Here is a 21,607-nt window from a genome sequence, read left to right as displayed (position 1 = left end):
GCAGCCGAGCTTACTTGCAGTCAGGCAGCCACAAGGCAACCGGAAGGCCTCAGTTGGCTATCAAGCTGAAGCATTTGTGTTACGTGAGCATCCATTGCAGAGTTACTTACCAAATGCTGATCTTCTGTGCCAGGAATTACAGCCAACAGCGTCGCAATCTGAGAGCCTGATCTGATGCTCACATCAGGCACCCCCTCCCACTTCTGCGATATTCGGACACTGCTGTTCGTAAATGCGCGCAAAACGCACGCCTCCTGTGAACATGCCAATGTAACGAGGTTGGACGGCATAGGACAGGTAATCCTTGTCTGCCTTGCAGATTGAATGGTCGAATCCACTAGATAGTAGTACCTGTAGTGTACTTGGCCCGAATGAAGATGTACCTACTTTGCACTTCAGACCATTGAACGGGAACAGATGCAACACCCCATCCCTGTTGGTTCACGCTGACACGGCTAGCATGCCGAAGGGAACGTACGTAAGCCTGAAAGCTGACGCGGGCCCTGAGTTCCCACCGTCGAAGAACCTTGAAGGACGCGCATACTAGCCTGACCATGGATCCTGGGGAAGAGATGTTATTGGATCTTCGAGTTACCTCTGCATGTAGATTCGGGCCACACCATCTGCCGCCCTATCATAAGGCTTAGTGCACTCGGTGGATGCCATGGCTGGCCCCCACTCCTGAACCCATCATTTTCGGATGTGGCCGCGGTGCCGCCTCCTTATCTTGGCTCTATGGCGGGGAGCTATCCTAGTTCGGTGATGTTATTCATGATTTAGAAAGAAAGGAAGTAGGGGGGTTGCATGTAGAGTAACGCAATATACACTGCAGAAGTTCCGTTCTGCCTGGGGAAAAGCCTGACTGACGATGATGTGGCACTCTTTTCGGTTTAAGATGCCGAAGTTTTCCGGACCCCGCAGGTCGTTGGAAAATCCCCACCACCCACCCCCCCTATAATATAAGGAGGCTGATAATCATCTATGTATCTGGTTTATCGGGATCAGATACCTCTTATTTGTCGGATTACGGGTTCGCACCACGGCCTCCACCCCAGACAATCCTTCAAACGAGAATCAAGCAACCCTACCTGAATCCACCAATTCAAATGCAGTGAGCAGGTCGTGTCGAAAGGCGCAGTCAATATGCTCTGGTGCTCGGATCCCCCGGCATGAGGATCGCTCGTTCGGTGGGTGGCGCTCGAACACAATTTCCATCCACTAACAGCGTAGTGAGGAGGTGGTGCAGAAGTAGGTCTGGCCCGATCGGGCTGCCTCGGTTATCTCATCGTTGCCCGGGATGTAGTTAGTTCTAAGCTCGTAATGCCGCTTGCAGCTTTGGGGGGCTGGTCCTGCGTGCCATACTTTTGGTAATTAGCGCAATGCGTTTTCGAGGTATTGTCGCTGGAGAAGGGCTCGGGAGTACGTGCTACTCCTTTCTTGGCTATGATTTCGCTTTCTTCATTGCCTATACAGTGCCCAAGTGCCTAGACGGTCGCTCGCTTCCTCGGCCTTCTTCTTGTCCACGTATACGGTAAATGCCCATCCTACTGCCTTTTCCGGCTCCTTCGAGCCGACTGAGAAGACGATCAGGCTCCAGGGAGCGGCGGCGGGCAGGCACAGAAGTCGTTGGCTGTCTCCGCCTTGCTCCTCTGTGTAACTTAGAGTGGCTGGCATTTCTCGGGACTTACTGACTGGGACGTTAGCAACTGCAATAGGAGTCTCGTTGCTTTCGAAGCGGCTTGCCGGGACTTATACCCTCCCCTGGTAAGAAGGTGGTTATAAACTATATGATATTCGGGACATATGCAGATGCCCATTATTGGCTGCCTAGAGCATATTATTATAGCTATATAGAAAAAGAAGTTTTGTTATTATATTAAATATAAACCACTTACGATGTTTATTTTATAGATATATAAACTGCGTCGGACTAATCGGGCGATTACTTGAAGATTAAACGAGAGACTCCGCCAGTGCTATCGTATAGAAATAATAGAGCTACTACTTGCCACCTTCACGAACGATACTATGCGGTCCTATGGGCATGCAGGTCGAAATAAGGGGGCCGGAAGGTGAAAACACAGCATTCGCGGCTTCCTCCTCTGTGAACTTGCCGAGGTTCCCGACGCTGCATTCGGTGATGGCTTCGGCCTCAGAGTCGACTCCCTGATCAGATGACCCACTAGTCTGGCCAGCGTCATCCGTACTATCTCGCCCATCCACATAGACGTTGCTATCAACGGAGTCGGGGATAACCCCGTGCTCCGCATAGTGAGCGAACTTGGCCTACGGACCAGTCTGCATCAAGAGTAATAATAAGCTCCATTCTCAGGATAGCGGCGGCTGGACCGCCGGCTTCGCCTGGGAGTGGCAGTGTTTCTTGACCGGGGAGCGTAGCGTATACGCTTAACCGGCTCTGGCGCCTCCTTGAGTCTACGTTCTGTCCGTTACTGCCCGCACATAGGTGGGTGAGGTCGTGCATGTATCTGGCCACAATATATAATTGCTTAAGCGGATCCCCCGCGTTTACTGAGGCTTATTTAGATATCCCACCTGAGAAGGTGTCGCGCCTTCTTCTCCAGCTCGTAGCAATTCTGGCGACTACGGCCTTCGCGCTCTAGGCTTTGCCGGACGTCTGCCTTTAGGGCCCTCCAGTTCTAATCAGTGTAGATCAGTGTAGGGGCAGCTGTATTTACGAGGCGAGAATTTAGTTTGCTCCCAGGAATGTAGGTCTTAACATGCACTAGGATCTTTGAACCCTGCAGGAACATCTTGTGAGGCGAGCTCTTGCCCCTCCTTACCTTCTGTTACTCGGTAATAGTCCCATCAGCGATTTGTAACTACATCATATGAGGCATTCTATTCGTCGTTTCGATTCCCTTTTTGTTTCTGATCATACCAGACTCTCATCTTTTTGCCATGATAATATTGTCGAGACTAATTACTCCAAACAACCCCCGCGATGGCCGGCACCATCTCTTCTGTTCTTCCACTCTCTTAGGTAATAGTCTTGATGGCTATTCATAGATATAGCAGTGGTGTTTCGCCCAATGTGTCCAGTAGGTCTCCGATCGGTCTGTTGATATCCAATCCCATGAAATCCAGCGGGTCACTGAGCGTCGCTGGCGGCGAGTTGGGCTCGCGCATTACAGTACCCCCCGTGATCTTGCCCTTTTCGGTCGGGTGCAGTGCCTGCCAAACCCAGTAGACACAATCCAGCATCGTGTGGTGAAGCCAAAAGGCCTGGTCGTTGATAGAGATATCCTGTCAGTCGAACTAAGTCTCGGAAAAGACAATCTAGTGGCAGCACAACCCGAAGTTCCCCGTGCAGCGTTGTATCGTTCGTAGGACGCATGCAGAGGGAGCTTGGCGACAAGCATAGGGTTACACTATGTGGGGTGGGATTGCTGAGCACGCGTGATCGAAGCAAACAGCTCACGGCTTCGGTGTTCGATTCGCTGGTGTAGCAAACTTTCAGTAAAAGTTTGCCCAGATCCCAAGCATCACCGTCATGCGGGCATCGCTTAGTGCTCGAATGGTAATCTCGGTTATTGGTTTCTGTCCTGGGCGTACCAAATTATCTTCCAGTGTTGGCTATTTCATGTCGACGGGGGGTCTATGCAAGGAGGCATAGCAAACATGACAGAAAACTGAAGATTGTGACAGTTCGCCATGACTGTCGCTGCACTCATCTATATAGGAACAGCTTTCTAGGGTCCTTGTGCCTGATCTCTTATATATGTACATAATATACCATCGCATCGCATGTATAATTATCATAGAGGTAAGCGGTGGGCAAGGGTAAATGGTACTCCATCGGTATTTTACTTGCAACCCCCTGGGGAGGAACCAACCTCCATTCGAATCAAATGTTCATCATAATCACCCGCATTCTCTTCATTCACCAGGCTGCTTTCGAATCGCAATTAGCGTGTCTGCTTGCGTTTCTGGTAATTCATATAACCTCTCATTAATGTGAGACTGAGCATCTTACTCAGCCTCGTACGTCGCCTGTCATATTTTCTCGAGCCAAGGATGCCATCAACCCGGAGTACGCGGCCGAGAGCAATCTTCCCCGGGTGCTAGGCCTTCCACTTGCGTTTCACTCGCTTGTCATGATCGTTGTGATCCTTCGTCTCTACACACGGATGAATATCAGTAGATCATTCGGTCGGGATGATCTGATGATGTTGCTTGCCATGGTACGGCCTTCATTCCCTGTCCTGGCATTTCTAACCGTCCACGACAACAGGTCACATCCTTCTTGGGGGGCGCTCTGCTTCTCATCGTTGCGTCTTACCATGGCCTCGGCAGGCACGCCAAAACAATTCACAAGGAAGATTATCAAGCTTACCAGCTGATGGGTTTCATTCAGTCGCTCGTGGTAACGTCCGCCAGCAACATGTTCGTCAAGTTCCCGGTTGGCTTCGCGCTCCTGAGAATCTGCGCAATCAAGCACATCCACACGACATTACGCTATATCATATGGTGTCTGATGGGTATGCGTTCTCCCCAATTGTATTGCTCCACTGAGTTAACAGCTATAGGATATGTCGTTGCCTACACCATATTTGCCGTAGCATCTCTCCTTGCGATTTATCGACCAATCGAAGCCAACTGGAATAAGGATGTGTTCTCGTTTATTACTTCCTCGAAATTAGCACTTGATGGTATCATCATGCTAATCTACAAACAGATGTGAGGTTCACCACATACGACCCCAAGTATGTACATTGCTTCCTAGGGTTTGATCATCGGCTCTAGTATTGACGAACGATCTAGCTTCTACAAATTCACTGCCTTCTTCAACTTGGGAAGCAACATGTTCACCGATATATGCTTTGCCAGTATTCCCATACCAATCCTCTGGAAACTGAATCTGCCAAGGCAGACGCGGACGTATCTGGTCGGGGTACTGAGCCTAGGTTATCCGTGAGTTACAATGCACTACCAAATCCACCCGCCGTGTGTATGAGTTGATCTAAACAGCACTCCGATTGCTAGTGCTGCGTCAATGGGCCTTGCCAAGCTCGTATGCCAGAAGGTGACTCGAACGGACCCGGACAAATCGTTCCACAACTGGATCCAGTTCTTTGGCTTGTATGTTGAGAAATCTTGCCGCTCATCCAACTAGGCACATGCTGACCCTGATGCATTGCCAGCCTCGAGAACCAACTCGGCATCATCGCCGGCTCCATACCCACCTTCAAGCCCCTTCTCTCCAAATGGATCCCGTTCGGTAGCGGGCACTCTACCAGTTCCCCATATAGCTACCCCGATAGCCGTGTCCTCACAGGTGGCCAACATGAAAGTTACATGCACCACCAAAACAACTACGTGAGAGCCAGCAGCAAGTAGGGGAGCCTATCGGCCGGTCATGATTGGGTTGAGTTGCAGCAGCGACCCTCGGGGCGGGGTGTGGTGATGACGAAGATTCATGGGGGCAAAGCTGCCCTGAGAGGAGGTCCGGCCGCCACACTGTTCCCATGCGAGGAAAACTCCAGTTCAGCGAGTAGTGAGGAGGCAATGTTGAGTAGTAATACAGGTATAATTCGGAGTGTATCTGTATCTCTTCAAAGGACATAAGGAAAAGAAAAGAACTGGTTAGTCAGGCACATATCTGAAGGTTAACTAGTCTCTAAATAGATATTCAATAATAAACAATAGTATAGATCTTATATGATTTCGGACTTCGGAGTAGAAGGTTTGGAGTTCAGGGAAAGCGTTGCGGTATAAGATGTTCCACCGTGGCTTGCATTACTTAAAACGCGGCAATACATATAGTCTACCAGATATGCATCCGCTAGGAAGCCTGGAATTCTGACATCCATCGATTTAAGACGTGGTAAGAGTATTGGCAGTTAGAAGCCCCACATCTCCTTGTCAGGGACAAACTGGCTCCAATCGCTTACTCCGGCGCAAACCGTCCAGGCCAAACAGGACACCACCCAGCTCCACTCCACGCTGAACCGGGGCGCATCGGGCGCCGCCGCCGCGTCGGGCAGCGCCGTCTGCATCGTGGCCTCCAGCCTGGCCGCACATTGGCGGTGCTCGAAGGACGGCCTCCCCTTTTCCGAGTGGGAGTAGCCGCGGCCTAGGCACGCCTCCACTTCTGACGCCGACGTCCCTGTAACGAAGAAGCGGTATTTCTCGTGGAACTCCCGCAGGTCCGCGACCGAGGCCAGCGTGGCCTGCTTCATGCTCTCCACGACCTGGGCTACGTCGGCGTCGGACAGGTGACGCAATCGGACAGCCTTGGGCGGCGACGGGAGAGAAGCAGACCAAGTAGAACCAGAATCAGAACCAGAAACTGAACTAGTGCTAGAAATAGAGGTAGAAACAGAGGTAGAACTAGTGGTAGAACTAGAACCGGAACCAGTCGCTAAGGTTGGTACGGGCGATGATGGTGGTGAGAACCCGAAGCTTGGCCCAAATGTATACTGAAGTCCACTGAATGCGGCCACGATGATCGCGATAATGACGACCAGGGGCGACCATCTATATTTCGTTGATGGTGAAGTGGCAATGCTGTGATACGTTATGCGGGCATCGGGCTGCTGCTGGGAAATCCAGAGGCCCCCTTCCTCAGTTGGAAATGGACGGTCCTCGTCCACTGCTGTTAGTTGAGCGCCATCTTCCGAGGATGACCGGTCCACCAAGGTGCCTGCGTCGCTGCCCCATTCGCTGCCTCCGTGGGTGGGGTAATCATGTATTTCGGTGTCTCTCAGAACCTCGAGTAGCTCCCGAACCTTGGCCGCGCTCGCACGCCCGTCGACCAGCTCTAGGATGTCGACGTGTTGGTCGGTCGGGAATGCGAGCCCGTTTCATCTGGCGATGTCCCTGGCGATCTGGAGGTCTCTCTCCGTGACCAGTCGGTGGTTGGGGTGCCTCTTTGCTACTCGATCAAATTCGAGCAGCTGGAGTATAGAAAATTGGAAATAGTCTGGTTGGCTCATATTGGCTGGATGAGCTAGCTAGGCCTTGAGGACAGAGGAGGGTGTTGGAAATACCCAAGACGAGGAGTAAGTTGGCTGAGTTGGATCGAACTCGGCCTCGCAACTCGGGAGTGGAGGCTGAAAGCGTTGAGAATCGTCTTTGTCCAATTTGGAATTAAAGCCCATGTTCATGCCACGAATATGGAAAGATGAGGATAAAGGGATGTTTAGCTAATACTAACAGGGCTTAAGACATACAACATAAGTAAAGAGACAATAGTCCAGAGTAACAGTAATCACGATAGTTGTTGTAGTAACAGCGCAGTTGTGATCAGACATCAATGGTGTATATAATAAGGTCTGTAAAAGGGAAAGTAGTAAGGGATGCCAATACTTGGGTCCAGCACGAGCTATTCAAGCTATCATCCATAACGGAAATCCGACACAATGAACCTTTACGCCTTCTTGTATTTCGCCTTTAGCACCCTTTGTCTGACCTCGACGCCGTTCGTGGTGTGTTATCCGACAATGCCAGAGCTGCTCGTCAGCCTGTGGACGGCGCTAGTATGGGCCTATATTATTGAACTGCTGCACGCAATCCTAATCAACATCCGCACCTTTTTGTATTGGTGGTTTGTGGACTGGTGGATGCAGCTTCGGCACGACTTCTGGGCATCGATTGGCTATCCGATCGCTCCCGACGTCTTCGACTGGAACATTTGGGAGCCACTTGGCTTCCCGCGCGAGGAAGGCCCGGAACTATGGGACACCTCGCACCCGGCAGTCAAGGTCCCCTGTGGCATCATTAAGCTGTTCCAGATCCATGTCGAGCGCCTCCTCCTCTGGGAGCTCACCTACTGGATGCCAGGCGTTGTGCTCCCGGCGGTGGCGCTTAAGTTCGAGTATCTGCCTCGTTCCTGGAGGGGCGCCCTATCTATGACAGCAGTGCCTCGCAGTGGATGTGGCAGATGTCACAGCTTCTTCCATTGGAGATTCTCCTGAGTGCTTGCCCTCTTGGTACTTGCCACCGTTTTTGACATATCCTTACATATACACAATTACGTCGGCCCTGATGAGGATGGCACCAGAAGGTGGGCCGTGGAAAATCCCTTCAACCGGAAGCTCCACGCCTGCTTTTCTTTGTTCAACAACATGGGGGCCAACATCCTTCTTCGTGCGGTCTACCAGGCCTTGTTCCCCCTGTATCTCATCCTCCGGCCACTGTGTGGTGAATGTCTCTAGCCCTAGTTGAATGGAACCGCCATCTAGGAGGCCTATCACTACCAGAACTATGGATACATGTGGCCAGGGTGGTCCATCCTGTTCATACTCTTTGCTGTGGGTGTGGTTGTGCCATTTGTCAACTTCTGCTTCCGCTGCTACTGGTGGTTGGTGTTTGTGGTGCTACAGATGATCATATTCTCTTTTGACCCTGTGTTGGATAATGCCAATGGCCATATCGAGAGTTTCCAGCTCACGATGGAATTCGTTGAGTACTTGCTCCCCGTTTTCAACTGGCAAAATACCTGCCGCCATCTTATATTGCGAGATGCCACCCTCTTCCCCCGGTATCTGAGTATGATGGAATAATAGGACTCTTCGCTCTAGTTAACCGTCATCGACGTATCAGGGACATGCAAGAATTCCTCCACGAGTGTGGAATTTACTATTAAGCCGAAGGAACATGCGTCATGGTTAGTGTCTTGTGAAATGTTTATTACAGGGTTGTTTTGTATTTGCCATTCTCTAGCTAGATTGGGCCTTGGCCTTGTCTGGTCGGTGCCACAAACAATGAATAATACCACATTATGCAAATAATTAGTAGTTTCCAAAAGCGGTAATGTACATTATCTAGTAGTCCTTTGATCTCCCTGACGGCGTTCAAAGCAATCAAGTCAGCACAAAGGCTCTTAGTCCAATAGGCTTCGCTGGCAGCATAACTTACATGTTAACCACCAGTACTGATATTCTTGCTTGTCATCTTGCTTGCCACGGGTCCCTCCAATAGCAGCAGTGGTGAAACACTCGTCCAGACAGCTTAAGAAGGCCTTTCTAATCGACAGCTAATTTACCAAATTACGAGATATACGATGTTTCAAACATGGACCTCCAGACGGCCCCATGTGATGGTTGGTCTCGCCTTTTTCCTGCCGTTTCTCGTCACAACCAACGCTAGCGGCATCGGGACTGCCGTGCAAGAGTGGTCGGTGGTAAAGTCGGCCCCGCTGGTGATGCGGGGTTATGTCCAGCTCATCAACGATCTTACTGTTTGCCGGCACTGTTCGGAAGGTGTATCAGACGCCCGATTGATCCTCCACCGCCCGGCCCAGAGTCTGGTGGAAATCATGGAAGTCCTATTGAGTCGCACGGTGCCCCAGATCTTGGGGCTCACGGAGATTGTCAACAAGACCGGTGGCTTCGTCCAGGCGAGCTCCCCCATTGACGCCAAAACCGGAATCCTTGCGGGTGACCTCGAGGAGAGCACCAAATCTTGGTATGTCCTCAATAGACTAGCCGAGATGGATGGTGCCTCTCCGCACCCTCGCGGAGGAAGGGACGGTCTATTGGAAGGGCGATCAAGTTTGGGGCCGAGCTCACCGACCGTTTCAACACGCGGTTCGCCATTCTTAACGAATCGCTCTCTGCATGCCACGCCACTCTCGAAGATCTGTGGGTAAATTCTTACCAAGCGGATCTCCTGGAGGAGATGCCCGTCAAACTCCAGCTCGAGAGACGCCGAGACTGGGTCGGCAAAGAGACCGCCTGGTCTCTGCTGGACTTCATCAGCTCCATGCTGGTTTCGTACCGTGACCTCGATGTCTGCTTCCAGGATCCGGGAAAGGAGGAATGCCGCGGGAAGATGGTTGAGTTGGTGGCCTTCCTCGACGATGAGCTGATCCCCTTCCTGCGGACCATCTACGGCGTCGCCTGGTCCCAGGGGTTGCCATACCGACACCGGCAGTGGCGCGACACCTTTACGGGCTGGTTCATGTACTCGATGACGAGCATCATCGACTTCGACGCGACCGGCGTGGGGCTCGCCTACCGCCAGCTCGAGATCGCCATCTTCCGGCTCCAGCGGCACGCCGACAGCCTGCGCAAGTACCAGCGCGAGGACCCGACGCACCTGGCCGAGCGCTTCAAGAAGATGCAGCACACTGGCGCCAAGGCGCTGAAGCAAGGCTCGAGGAGCTCGAGCTGCACACGGTCTACATGGACCGGCAGCTGCGGCAGCTGTGGATCGACCCCGAGGAGAGGCCCCGGTTCGTCTTCTTCTCCCCCGGAATCCATCGCGTCGATTCAACTCGCCTTGACCGAGAGCGCTGAGAAACTGATCAGTTGGCAAATGGCCAAATTAAAGAAGCATGGGGTTAAATAGATAGAACTGTAATTATAATATTCAAGATTTAACTTTGCGATCAATGAAAGACAAGAACAAAAAGAGTGAAACAAAATGAGGCTGGTTACTAAGTAGGAGATCCCTATTAGGGTGCCCATGGTTCTCTACCATAAAGCTATTATACCACGTTAATCTAGGCGGTCATATATCCTAATTTCTTTTCCTATCTCAATAAGATCAAGCCAATCATTAGGCAGCTCTTCCGGTAAGCGGCGAGAGCGACCCACGTTGCCTGGACTCGGGGGACGCGAATAAGCTGTCGGCGAGACGTTCTCACGCGTCATAGACCACATTTGCGAGAGGGGTGTGAGCAGCTGCTTTGGTGCCGAAGCTGTCTCGTACTGTGACTCCTTCCTCTGGCGCTGCTGATTCGGCTCGCGGACCGGAGTTTTGGTTTTGTGGTGGCCGCGCATATTGCCACTACCACTCGGGCGGCGCTGTTCTTCGCTAGTAATAGGTGCTGCCGCCGCTGTACAGGCGAGTGTCTTCGCCTTCTCTTTCAACAGCACAAATTAGAGGGGCACCAGACCGAATAGAGGCAAGTACTTCGAGGAAGGCAACGTGGTGCCATACGCGCCGTCCAATCTCAGCGTCGACCTCGGTCATGGTCCTTAAGGCGGTTTCACGATGCAAGCCCAGCGCCATGGCTGCCTGTTTCGACCGAGCAACTAGAGGTGGCATGTCGATGAGCTGATCCACGGTGAAATCACAGCCCTGTACCAACAGCTCCGCCACCAGTCAGTTGCGGGTAGGCAGCTTGGATTGGCAGCACAGATCCAAGGCCCAACTGACTTTGGACCGGAGCCGGGAGAGGCACTGAGGCATATCGCGCACGCGGAACGAAGTGTCCGAGAAGAGGGCTGGCGAGCCCGCCACAGCACCGCAGTACAAGACCGCCCAGAGTAAACACAGAAAGGAAGGATCGTCTCCTAGGTTCTGGACTGCCTGGACTCTAGATCGGTCCTTGTTGCATAGAGCCCAGAATTTGCCATACTGTGTCCGAAACTTGGAGACGTGTATCAGCGGTAGGAGAGGCCTGACGCCCAATAAGCAGGACTGGAGCAGTGCATCACACAGGATCTTGAGGGCAAGTCCTGCGCCAGCTGGAACAGTTCAGACCGACGGCGCTGATCGAAGATGCGAGAGCGGTACTGGGTAAGGTGCTTCTGCAGGATTTTGGTCAGGGTCGGTCCCCTTCGCAGTTGAGTCAGCACGGCAGCTTTTCCTTTCCATGTTTTGAGCGACAAGGGAGGTAATGCATGTAAATGATCAGAACTTACCTGAAACCCGGAAAATGCCCAAAATGCGCTTGTGACAAAAAGGCCCATACAGACGTGAGAATCACATCGATTCGGCTCGACGCCTCGACTTTCGCTTTCTTCTGAGATAAGCTAAAGCACCCCTCCACAGACCACCCTTTTACGGACCACCCCTTTACGGACCACCGCGTTTCGCTCTACAAACGCGTTAGACCCTTAGATAATAATATAGATTTCTCTTATTACTTTTATTTCTTAACTATATATATTATTATTATTTTATTAGTTTTTTTTTAATTATTTCTTTATATCGTTATTTAATATTTAAAAATGCGCGTAAGCTGCGATACGTAACGTAAAACTCGGACTAGGTATTCGCGAAGCCGTCCGTAGATAAGATGCCAACCGATCTTACGTTATACGGCGCCTAGCCGGTATACCGACGCGATAAAAGCTGAATAAGGACCGGCAAGTATTATTACTATTTCTTAATACCTAATTAATAAATTAAGCTATCGGCTAGGCTAGACTAGGCTTCGCGCTAGTGCTCGTTAAGTTTAGATATATAGCTTAACGGATACTAAACGTTTCCGTGGCGTTTTATACGCTAGGGTAACTATTAAATGAGCTTTCGTACGTACGGTGGTTCCGGTTTTAATCGGGGTTATATTAATTAATTCTATTAATTATATCTATTTTTAATACGAGCTACGAAGGGTATCGTATACCCCTCTTAATAAAATAGAAAGAGGTTCGTACGCGTAAGTACGTAATACCTTTTTTAAAATAATATAAAAAACCTTAGTTCTTATTATTCTAATATTAGTAGTCTTTATTTTAATAATAAACTTAAGTAGCTCCCCTTTTTAAAACGAATCTTCCTTTTATAAAGGTTTCGTACGAATAGGTTACGCTAATCCGGTATTCGGTGCCTGCTTAAGCTGTATAGGTAATGCTATACCTTTTTAACGTTAATTTTATCAAGTAATAAATCTTTTTAACTAATTATTTTAATTGTTTAATAATAGTAACGGTAATAAGGGAAGTTATTATATATTAATATATATTATTTCTCGTTATAAATTAAAAAGAACGGTTTAAAAATAGTAATAATAATAGGGGTGCCGTCGTATATCGCGATACGTTATACTTTACTAGGGGCGTATAAGTCTAGCCTCTCGATATACGCTCTTATACGTACAGTAAGGCTGTTTATCGAAACTATTTACTCAGAGGGCCTTATTTAGAGATATTTTAGTAAGGGCGTTTACCGGGTTATCTTTATTATCGATATAATAAATCTATAAGATCTCCTTTTTTTCGTACGACTTTCGAAGGGATATAATATTAATTATAAGCTTCTTTTTATTTATTATACTTAATTTAATTAAATAATTATAAAAAGATCTCGAATCTATATAAAAGTTTATTAATATATCTTAAAATCTTAAGGTTTATACGATTCTTTTAAACGTAATATTTAATGCGATACCGTTATTTATATTAAAAGTCGTGCCGTATAATTCGCTAATTAATACGCTTTATATAACTCTTTTATATTTCGTCGAGCTTTAATAAATAATATTACTTTAAATTTCGAACTAATCCTTTATATAATTTATTACTTAGTTTAATACGATTAAGTATTTAAATTAAGAATTAAGTTCTCGTTATTTATAAACGAGCCGTTAATAAAAATATATATTTTCGTATAATAAAGGTTAAACGAGATATATTTTAAGCCGCGTATCGAGTTTTAAATTTATTAATTAATACGCTCGTTTAAGCTCTTAATATCCTTATCTTTTAAGGTTTATATTTAAGCGGCGATAAATAAGTTGTACGCTATTTCTAGTTAATAGATAAATGTTAGGTATACTCTTTTTACTCGTTAAGAGACATATTACTAATCTTTATTAATAACTTTTAAGTTAATAGGCTTTAATTAATTAACTTATCCCTTTTCTTTAAAAAGGATATTATACGATTTTAATTAAATCCTGCCTCCGTTAAACTCGATTAACATGTTTTCGGTTAAGATACTTTTTAGTTTTATACGAAATTATCTCTTTATTAACTTTTCTTCTTCTTTTTAAGAAAAAGGGGCTATAGCGAAGCTAAACGTATTATCGGTTTATATTACTATAATATCGAAAATGTCCGGTCTTTTCGTAATAAATAATAAGTAGGCGTTATATATTAAAACTATTATTTTTAAATTTTATACGTAATAATTATAATACGTTTTAAATTAATAAAGTCTTAATTTTATATATTAAAACAGCTAGAACTAAAGTTATCTATATTACTTTAAAAGAGGTGTTACGTACTTATACGTACGAACCCCTTTCTTATTTTATAAAAAGGGGTATACGATGCCCGTCGTAATTAATATTAAAAATAAATATAAATAATAAAATAAGAACGATTAAACCCCGATTAAAACCGGAATTATTATACGTATAAGAGCTTATTTAATACTAATTAATAATTACCCGTAGCGATTATAAATTAATAAGAGTAAAGAGACGGTTTTACGCCCTTACCGACGTAAGGGCGACCGTGTTAAAGAGCCCCGAGAATTTCCGCCCGTTAGAAATTCGAGGAAGAGCCGAACTGAATTAACCGTACGAGGAGGAACCCTTTTTCCCGAGTATATATTATAAGGAGGAGACCAGGTTCCGAATTATACGCGAGACCAGCTAGGCTATATATAATTATATACTTAGACAACCCTGTCGTACGATCTGTAAGACGACAACCCCTACCAAAATGGAGTTAATTACGGTCGGCGAATCGGGATCGAACCCGGACGTACCGAACCCAGACAGACCGACAACCTTAAACCCCGAACCACTTACGTACGAAGAAGTTTCCCAAGATACCGGGATCCCTTTAGTAGTCTGGAAAAAGAACGTTAACCTTGCTCTTTAGGAACTCGAACTTCCAGAAGTACTTTCCGAAGAGACAACACCCGAACTGCTCATAACGTACCTCGCACGATGCTTCTTAAAATACTGTATACTAAAAATAAAAGGAACGTTCCTTTAGAAGGCGTTTAACGCAGAGTTCGAAGGATGGACCGAATACCAGTTCGGTCAAGTTAACCGTACATTCCAGAAAGAGCTATGTTACTACCTCGAGAGAAACGGAGTTAATATACCGATAGGCGGATCCTTTAAGAGCAAGCTCGCACGACTAGTACCACCGGCCGCTCCCGCACACCAACAGGACCGACCGGCAGAACCGACTTCGGAAACCCGAAAAGAGGATGTTCCACACTCTTCCCCCAGAACAGACAGTCGAACACCCGCCGCCTAAGCGAGAAGACACCCGGTCCCGGTACGGAGCAATCGTCCGCGACACTATAGGGCACTCTAAGACCGACGTTCAATCCCGGAGTCTCAAATACTCCAGGCCCGACGTCCAACCCTGGATTCCCAAGCACCCGAGCGTCGTAAAATATCGTCCTTTTCTTTTCCGATTCCGGTACCGCCAGACCAGACCGTACGATTATCTGGTCTAGCGTACGTTACGAGTACGATATCTTTTTAAGCCGAGCTATTTATAATAATAAAATCGATTAAAATAAGGTCGTTACTTTTTCGAAAATATAAAAGAAAAAAAAGAACTATACCGGTAAACCGTATAATATCTTTTGCGATAAAGTACGAATATTTATTAAAATATGCCGACGGCTAAGATATACCGGAAGACTAGTACTATGCGATCTTCCCGGATATTCTCTCCGGGCTGTGCAGAGGCATTTTATTTTAACTATATCGGACTCGAAAAGAAATAAAACGAGATATATTACTTTATAAATTCGTATTTTAATACGATAATAAATTACGTATAATATTTTACGAATTAAACGATAACCTTTTTATACGAATAAAAAGTAAAAACGTTAAGAAGTAATTTATTAAAGTTTTAAAAATCTTATTAAATAAGTTTTAATTCGTATAACGAGCTTTCGAAAAAGGATTTAAAAAAAGATCGCTTTTTATACTTTAATTATATAAGCTTATTAAAAAGTTCCGGAACTTTTATTAACCTTTATTTATTAAAAGTTAATATATAAAGCATTATTTTTAAACCTTCGCATATTATTAAATATAATAACGGACTAAAAGATCTTAGAATAATACTTAACGAAAGAATTACATTAAAACTCGGCTATAAATATATATTTAATTAATAAACGGTTTATAAATAACCGTATAAAAAAACCGATTAATTTACGATAATAAATTATTATATAATAATTAACTATTAAAACAAGAAGGCAGCTAGCGACCCGTTAATACTTTCTAGTTAAGGCTATCGATATAAGAATCGGCAGTTCGAATAAAGAACTTACCGAATTTATTATAAATAAGGCTATTAATTAATAAACTATTTAATTAAAAAACGAACCCGTATAATAATTTAATACTTTTAAGTATATAATAATATTAAATAAGATCACTTGCCTTAAAAAAAATATAAGGATTTCGTCCGAAACTAAAAAGGGAAAAAAGAGGACCTAAAAAACGATAAAAAGGAGTACGACTATTTCGATCTAGAAAACGTATAATAAAGTATTATTTATTTAATAAACGCCGCGTTTTATTATTAATTTATTAACGAAAATATTTACTTTATAAATATTTAATTAAATTAAAAACAACGAATAAGAAAAAATTAATAATCGATATTATATCGCTCCGAAAATCGTACGAAAAAAAGGAGTATCTCGGAGATCTATTAAATCGATATTCGAAATAACCTTATAAACGCTTTTATTAAAAAAATTCTAAATAAAGCCCTTAAATAGCTAATATTAATTAATAAGTTAACTGTACGTATAAAAGCGTACGTTAAAAGACTAAACTCGTATAGCGAATAAAAAAAGAGGAGAAAAAAAGAGATATCTTTTTCCTTAACGGGGTATAACGTATCGCAATATACGATAACACCCCTATTATTATTACTTTTAATTAATAACGGGGAAGTAATACACGTTAGCGAAGGTATAGCATCACCTATATGGCTCAGGCAGGCACCGAATACCGGATTAGCGTAACCCATCCGTACGAGACCTTTACAAAGAGAAGACTCGTTTTAAAAAAGGGAGCTACCCAAGTCTATTATTAAAACAAAGATTGTTAGTATTAGAATAGCAGGAACTGAGGTTTTCTATATTATTTTAAAAAGGGTATTACGTGCCTGCGCGTACGAACCCTTTTCTATTTTATTAAAAGGGGCATACGATACCCCTCGTAGCTCGTACTAAAGATAAATATAAATAATAGAATATAACGATTAAACCTCGATTAAAACCGGAACTACCGTATATACGAGAGCTTATTTAATAAAAACCGACTAGGTTATAATAATAAATTATTATATAATAGTTAATTATTAGGATAAGATATAAATTAGCGATTTACGAACACATTTCGACTTAGGTTATTATACGAGAATTAATAATTCGAATAAAAAACCTACCGAATTTATTATAAATAAAGCTATTAATTAATAAACTATTTAATTAAAAAGCGAACTCGTATAATAACTTAATACTTTTAAGCGCATAATAATATTAAATAAAATCTCTTTATTTAAAATAAATATGTTAGAATAGCAGGAACTAAGGTTTTCTATATTACTTTAAAAAAGGTGCCACGTGCCTGCGCGCACGAACCCCTTTATAGTTTTATTAAAAAGGGCATACGATGCCCCTCGTAGCTTATATTAAAGATAGATATAAATAATAGAATATCGTAATATAACCTCGATTAAACCCAGAACTAACTATACGTACGTACGAAAGCTTATTTAATAATTTTATAATAAATAAAGTTTAAAAAAACTATTAATTAATTATAATTAATTTAAAATATTAAAAAACGTTACGAGATACGAATTAATTAATTATTAACTAATTAACGCTGTTTTAATTAATCGTTTTATTAATTAACTATTATAGAATTAACTATAAGGGTAGTAATAATTAATTAACGTACCGCTAGTTAATTAATTAATTAAACGATAATACTGTGATTAATTACTTACTTATCTAAGCTGATTATCTCGGTGATGCAGGCCTAGGTTAAGGCGGGGCAAATCCGAGAATATAGAGTAAGTCTATGTTTCGAATAATTCTAATATAGCGTTAAATACGTATAAGCGAATAGTTTATATTATTAAAAAAGACCTTTTATTTTTTATTATAATATATTTAACTTAAAACGAAGCTGCGAACATACGAATTAATCTAAGCGTAGTTATATAATTTAATAGCGGTAAATGCCTTAAGATATAAGCGTAACGTTTCTATTTTATATATCGCTGCCTAATATGCGTTTATTCGAAGCTACTTCCATATCTATACAAGCCTTAACACTATTAGCTTACTCGTTAGGTTATTAGTTGAATCTGCCCTCTACTTTATCCAGGACTTTAAGCATATAAAGCAACATTGAAAATGTAAATTCGCCCGAGGACATCGCTATTATCGGTATGGCCTACCGCACCCCAGGAGGTAACAATTCCTCCGAATCTCTCTAGGGGTACCTGCTATAGAAAGGCGATGCGTGTGGCGAGATGCCCTCTATGCGATGGGAGCCTTACCGTAGCCGGAACCCTCGAAACGACCACTTATTGACGAAAGCCACGAGCAAGGACTACTTCTTGGATCGTTTACAAGACTTCGACGCCTCCTTTTTTGGTGTCGCCCCTCGCGAAGCCGAATAAATCGACCCGCAGCAGCGGATAGCGTTGGAAGTAGCCTGGGAGTCGCTGGAAGACACGGGAATCCCTAGTTAGCTCCTTTCCGGAAGCGATACTAGCGTCTATATGGGAGTTAACTAGGACGACTATGGGAGACTACTGTTGGAAGATTTGGAGAACATAGGGGCTCATATGGGAGTGGGTATAGCCTATTGCGGCATACCTAGCCGTATCTCTTATCACCTCAACCTGATGGGGCCCAGTATCGCTATTGACGTAGCTTGTGCGTCTTCGCTGGTAGCAGTCCACCATGCTCGCTAAGCACTGCTGGCCGGGGAAACGAAGCTAGCAATTGCCAGTGGTGTTAACGCTCTTATCGGCCCCGGCCTTACTCGAGTGCTCGACGAGGCTGGTACCCTTTCCGCAAATGGAAAGTACAGATCATTCGACGAGTCCGCGTCGGGCTACGGTCGGGGCGAAGGTGCAGGCATTGTTGTCCTCAAACGTCTCGACCAGGCTATCGCTAATGGCGACCGTATCCACGGCGTCCTGAAAGGATCCGCCGTGTGCTGATGGCAGGACCGTAGGCATCATGCCGCCGAATACGGCTGCGCAGGTGCTGGTTACCTAAAAGGCACTTAATGAGGCCAAGACACCGGCCGAGACGATTTGCTATGTCAAGGCCTACGCCACTAGCTCGCCTTTGGGCGACCCCACCGAGACGCAAGCGCTTTCGCAGGTGTACGGGGTTGGTGCCCGAACAGATGTCTCATTATCCTATTCTGTTGGCTCTATTAAATCGAACATCCGCTACCTCGAAGCCGGGGCAGGCGTTCTCGGATTAATCAAGGCCGTTATGGTTCTTCGTCACAATGTGGTGCCCGGTTAGGTGAATCCCGAGACTCCGTAGCTCCAAGATTGACTGGTCCGTTAACAGACTATAGGTGCACAAAAGTGCGACGCTATTGACACCACTTTCGAGTACGCCCGCGAGAGCAGTGGTAGATTCATACAGCTACAGCGGTACAGTATCGCATGTAATCATCGAAGCCAGCGCTTCTTTAAGTGGCTTCGGACACCAGAAAGATGTTGGACAAGTACGTGGCCCCGTCCTTCTCTTCCTGGCGGCACCCCAAGCCAGCCGTCTACCAAAGGCCGCTATAAGGCTTGCCAGGTGGCTATAATTTGACGGGAAGAACGAATCTCTACATGATAACGCTACTACGTTAGCCAGGCGTCTCAGTTACCACAGGTTTCGAGCATCAGTCACCGCAGCTAACACAAGCGAGGCGATCTCTGCGCTAGAGAATCTTGCCAACGGGACCCAGGATCTGCCAGTCATGAGCAGTCGGGTCATGCCTGATGCTGCAGCAAAGGGGCCAGTCTGGGTTTTCTCAGGCCATGGGGCACAATGGCCCGCCATGGGGAAGGAGTTGTTCGAGACCCAACCACTGTTCACCAATGTCATTGAACAGCTAGAGCCTATCGTCCAGCAGGAGTTGCAGTTCTCCCTGACAGAGGCACTTAAGTCAATAAGAGAAGCACGCTCAGACGAGCTCCAAATCATGACGTTCAGCATGCATGTCGGCGTCGCTGCAGTCCTGGTCGAAGAGGCAGGACCCCCGTCGGCCATATTGGGGCATTCTCTGGGCGAGGCCGCGGCCGCCGTCGTCGCAGGAACACCCACGCTACAATAGGGCGCCCTCGTGGTCTGCAGAAGAGCCCGCCTTTACCGGTCGCTGATAGGTTGTGGTGCCATGGCTCTGGTGAGCATGGGTATCAGCGCCATGAAGACGAGGCTGGGCGACAACACGAACATCGATGTAGCCGTTGACGCCTCTCCCTGGTCCTGCGTAATCGCTGGCCCGAAAGACAGTGTCACAAACTTATGCAAAGAGCTGGCGCATGAAAACATCCAGTGTCGCGCGGTGGCTTCGGACCTGCCTTTCCACAGCAGGATGCTCCTAGATCTAGTAGAGCCGCTAAAGAAGTGCCTGGAGGATCAAATCTTCACTAAGCCCCCTAGGATACCTCTTTACTCGACATCGGCTCCGGACCCGCGATCGACAGAGATGCGTGGCGTTACCTATTGGACCAACAATATGGTTCAGCCCGTGCTTCCCGAAACGCCATCCAGGCCATCTCCAAAGACGGCTACCGGGCCTTTGTCGAAAATTTCTAGTCATCCTATCGCATCGCATTCCATCAGCGAGACGCTAGAGTTGGAAGCCCTCGTTGACGCAGTGGTTATGCCCACAATGTTGCGAAACAAATCGACGATGCGATGCATCCTCACATGCGTCCCCAAGCTTCACTGTTTCGGTTTTCGACTAGCTTCTACAGAGCAAATCAATCGTCCATGGTGCCCAGGCGTACCGCGAACGGCATGGTCTCATGAACCCTACTGGCGCGCTGTAGCAAAAGTGCCATTGGGTCACACGTCGACTCACACACCCGCTTCCAATAACCTGCTTGGAACTCCGACGTCTCTTGGGGGGGGCCGATACTGTTCTATTCCAAACCCAACTCGACGAGACGAGTAGGCCTTATCCAGGAAAGCATCCCCTCCACGGATCCGAGATTGTCCCCAGCCGCAGTCCTGATCAACACGTTTATACGCGCCATCGATTCGAGCAGCCATTGCCTAGGAGATTTGTTGCTCAAAGTTCCTGTCGTTGTGGCGCCGGCCCGTGAGCTTCAAATTGTGCTTGATAGTCGAGGGATCACATTGAGGTCAAGGTTGTCCGAGCCTAGCGGCAACGGGGGCGCGTGGCTCGTCAACACTTCTGCCAAGCTGGCTCCCCCTGAGAAGCCACTTGGAACTTGAAACTTCGGATCTCGTGGTACTCAGGATGCGGATGCCGCGCGAGCTCCCCCCGACCTTCTCGACTGACTATCTCGCCAAAGTGGGGGTGCCTGAGAAGGGCTTCCCCTGGAGGGTTATGGAGCACTTCGCCAACGACGATGAGATGCTAGCCATGGTAGAGACGAACCCCGATAGCCTCTCCGGTGTTGGAGACCTCGGTGCTTCGATAATGGACGCAGCGACGTCTATCGCATCGATGCTATTTCACCAGGAGCCTCTGCTGCGAATGCCCACTGCCATTGGTCGCGTCGCCACCGCGAGCGCCGCCACTATGGCCGACTTGAGGGTGGGTCTATGTGTACTGCAAGAAACTGGCCAGTTCTGGCTGCGGTAGCGATGTGTACGTCTGCGACGAGAGCGGCCGAGTGCTCGTTCTCTTCCAAGGCATGGAGTTCGCCGCCATCGAGACCGATCACCTTTCGCGCAAGAC

At 46.3% G+C, this 21,607-nt stretch overlaps 12 protein-coding genes across 12 annotated transcripts; 7 read left to right on the top strand and 5 right to left on the bottom strand.

Moving 5' to 3' along the window:
• Nucleotides 1-1,458: 1,458 nt before the first annotated feature.
• Nucleotides 1,459-1,674, bottom strand: PG994_008250 (uncharacterized protein; the record flags this gene model as incomplete). The annotated part of the gene is made up of 1 exon (XM_066859659.1): nucleotides 1,459-1,674. One exon carries the CDS (start codon nucleotides 1,672-1,674, stop codon nucleotides 1,459-1,461), a length of 216 nt encoding a protein of 71 aa, XP_066715146.1.
• A 327-nt stretch (nucleotides 1,675-2,001) lies between these two features.
• PG994_008249 (uncharacterized protein) lies at nucleotides 2,002-2,771 on the bottom strand (the record flags this gene model as incomplete). The annotated part of the gene is made up of 4 exons (XM_066859658.1): nucleotides 2,002-2,206; nucleotides 2,295-2,486; nucleotides 2,554-2,657; nucleotides 2,739-2,771. The coding sequence occupies 4 exons, from the start codon at nucleotides 2,769-2,771 to the stop codon at nucleotides 2,002-2,004; spliced, it is 534 nt and encodes a 177-aa protein (XP_066715145.1).
• A 250-nt stretch (nucleotides 2,772-3,021) lies between these two features.
• Nucleotides 3,022-3,222, bottom strand: PG994_008248 (FAD-binding domain-containing protein; the record flags this gene model as incomplete). The annotated part of the gene is made up of 1 exon (XM_066859657.1): nucleotides 3,022-3,222. The coding sequence occupies one exon, from the start codon at nucleotides 3,220-3,222 to the stop codon at nucleotides 3,022-3,024; it is 201 nt and encodes a 66-aa protein (XP_066715144.1).
• Nucleotides 3,223-3,869: 647 nt separating this feature from the next.
• PG994_008247 (Integral membrane protein) lies at nucleotides 3,870-5,358 on the top strand (the record flags this gene model as incomplete). Its single annotated transcript, XM_066859656.1, has 7 exons — nucleotides 3,870-3,950; nucleotides 3,999-4,202; nucleotides 4,253-4,499; nucleotides 4,548-4,698; nucleotides 4,783-4,932; nucleotides 4,990-5,100; nucleotides 5,163-5,358. The coding sequence occupies 7 exons, from the start codon at nucleotides 3,870-3,872 to the stop codon at nucleotides 5,356-5,358; spliced, it is 1,140 nt and encodes a 379-aa protein (XP_066715143.1).
• A 503-nt stretch (nucleotides 5,359-5,861) lies between these two features.
• On the bottom strand, nucleotides 5,862-6,498 carry PG994_008246 (uncharacterized protein; the record flags this gene model as incomplete). Its single annotated transcript, XM_066859655.1, has 2 exons — nucleotides 5,862-6,315; nucleotides 6,365-6,498. 2 exons carry the CDS (start codon nucleotides 6,496-6,498, stop codon nucleotides 5,862-5,864), a joined length of 588 nt encoding a protein of 195 aa, XP_066715142.1.
• Nucleotides 6,499-7,382: 884 nt separating this feature from the next.
• Nucleotides 7,383-7,937, top strand: PG994_008245 (uncharacterized protein; the record flags this gene model as incomplete). Its single annotated transcript, XM_066859654.1, has 1 exon — nucleotides 7,383-7,937. The coding sequence occupies one exon, from the start codon at nucleotides 7,383-7,385 to the stop codon at nucleotides 7,935-7,937; it is 555 nt and encodes a 184-aa protein (XP_066715141.1).
• A 1,343-nt stretch (nucleotides 7,938-9,280) lies between these two features.
• Nucleotides 9,281-10,314, top strand: PG994_008244 (uncharacterized protein; the record flags this gene model as incomplete). Its single annotated transcript, XM_066859653.1, has 2 exons — nucleotides 9,281-9,429; nucleotides 9,486-10,314. The coding sequence occupies 2 exons, from the start codon at nucleotides 9,281-9,283 to the stop codon at nucleotides 10,312-10,314; spliced, it is 978 nt and encodes a 325-aa protein (XP_066715140.1).
• A 149-nt stretch (nucleotides 10,315-10,463) lies between these two features.
• On the bottom strand, nucleotides 10,464-11,016 carry PG994_008243 (uncharacterized protein; the record flags this gene model as incomplete). The annotated part of the gene is made up of 2 exons (XM_066859652.1): nucleotides 10,464-10,829; nucleotides 10,882-11,016. 2 exons carry the CDS (start codon nucleotides 11,014-11,016, stop codon nucleotides 10,464-10,466), a joined length of 501 nt encoding a protein of 166 aa, XP_066715139.1.
• Nucleotides 11,017-18,101: 7,085 nt separating this feature from the next.
• Nucleotides 18,102-18,335, top strand: PG994_008242 (uncharacterized protein; the record flags this gene model as incomplete). Its single annotated transcript, XM_066859651.1, has 2 exons — nucleotides 18,102-18,123; nucleotides 18,169-18,335. The coding sequence occupies 2 exons, from the start codon at nucleotides 18,102-18,104 to the stop codon at nucleotides 18,333-18,335; spliced, it is 189 nt and encodes a 62-aa protein (XP_066715138.1).
• Nucleotides 18,336-19,397: 1,062 nt separating this feature from the next.
• Nucleotides 19,398-20,008, top strand: PG994_008241 (6-methylsalicylic acid synthase; the record flags this gene model as incomplete). Its single annotated transcript, XM_066859650.1, has 2 exons — nucleotides 19,398-19,408; nucleotides 19,546-20,008. The coding sequence occupies 2 exons, from the start codon at nucleotides 19,398-19,400 to the stop codon at nucleotides 20,006-20,008; spliced, it is 474 nt and encodes a 157-aa protein (XP_066715137.1).
• Nucleotides 20,009-20,098: 90 nt separating this feature from the next.
• Nucleotides 20,099-20,854, top strand: PG994_008240 (Type I Iterative PKS; the record flags this gene model as incomplete). Its single annotated transcript, XM_066859649.1, has 1 exon — nucleotides 20,099-20,854. The coding sequence occupies one exon, from the start codon at nucleotides 20,099-20,101 to the stop codon at nucleotides 20,852-20,854; it is 756 nt and encodes a 251-aa protein (XP_066715136.1).
• Nucleotides 20,855-21,163: 309 nt separating this feature from the next.
• On the top strand, nucleotides 21,164-21,511 carry PG994_008239 (PKS-like protein biosynthetic cluster; the record flags this gene model as incomplete). Its single annotated transcript, XM_066859648.1, has 1 exon — nucleotides 21,164-21,511. The coding sequence occupies one exon, from the start codon at nucleotides 21,164-21,166 to the stop codon at nucleotides 21,509-21,511; it is 348 nt and encodes a 115-aa protein (XP_066715135.1).
• Nucleotides 21,512-21,607: the final 96 nt, after the last annotated feature.

Source organism: Apiospora phragmitis, assembly GCF_038363925.1.
Source record: "Apiospora phragmitis strain CBS 135458 chromosome Unknown utg000007l:2111988.0-4706623.0:1.0-2598199.0, whole genome shotgun sequence".
Taxonomy (NCBI): domain Eukaryota; kingdom Fungi; phylum Ascomycota; class Sordariomycetes; order Amphisphaeriales; family Apiosporaceae; genus Apiospora; species Apiospora phragmitis.
The sequence above is the reverse complement of the archived record's forward strand: the minus strand, read 5'-3'. Positions and strand labels throughout refer to the sequence as shown.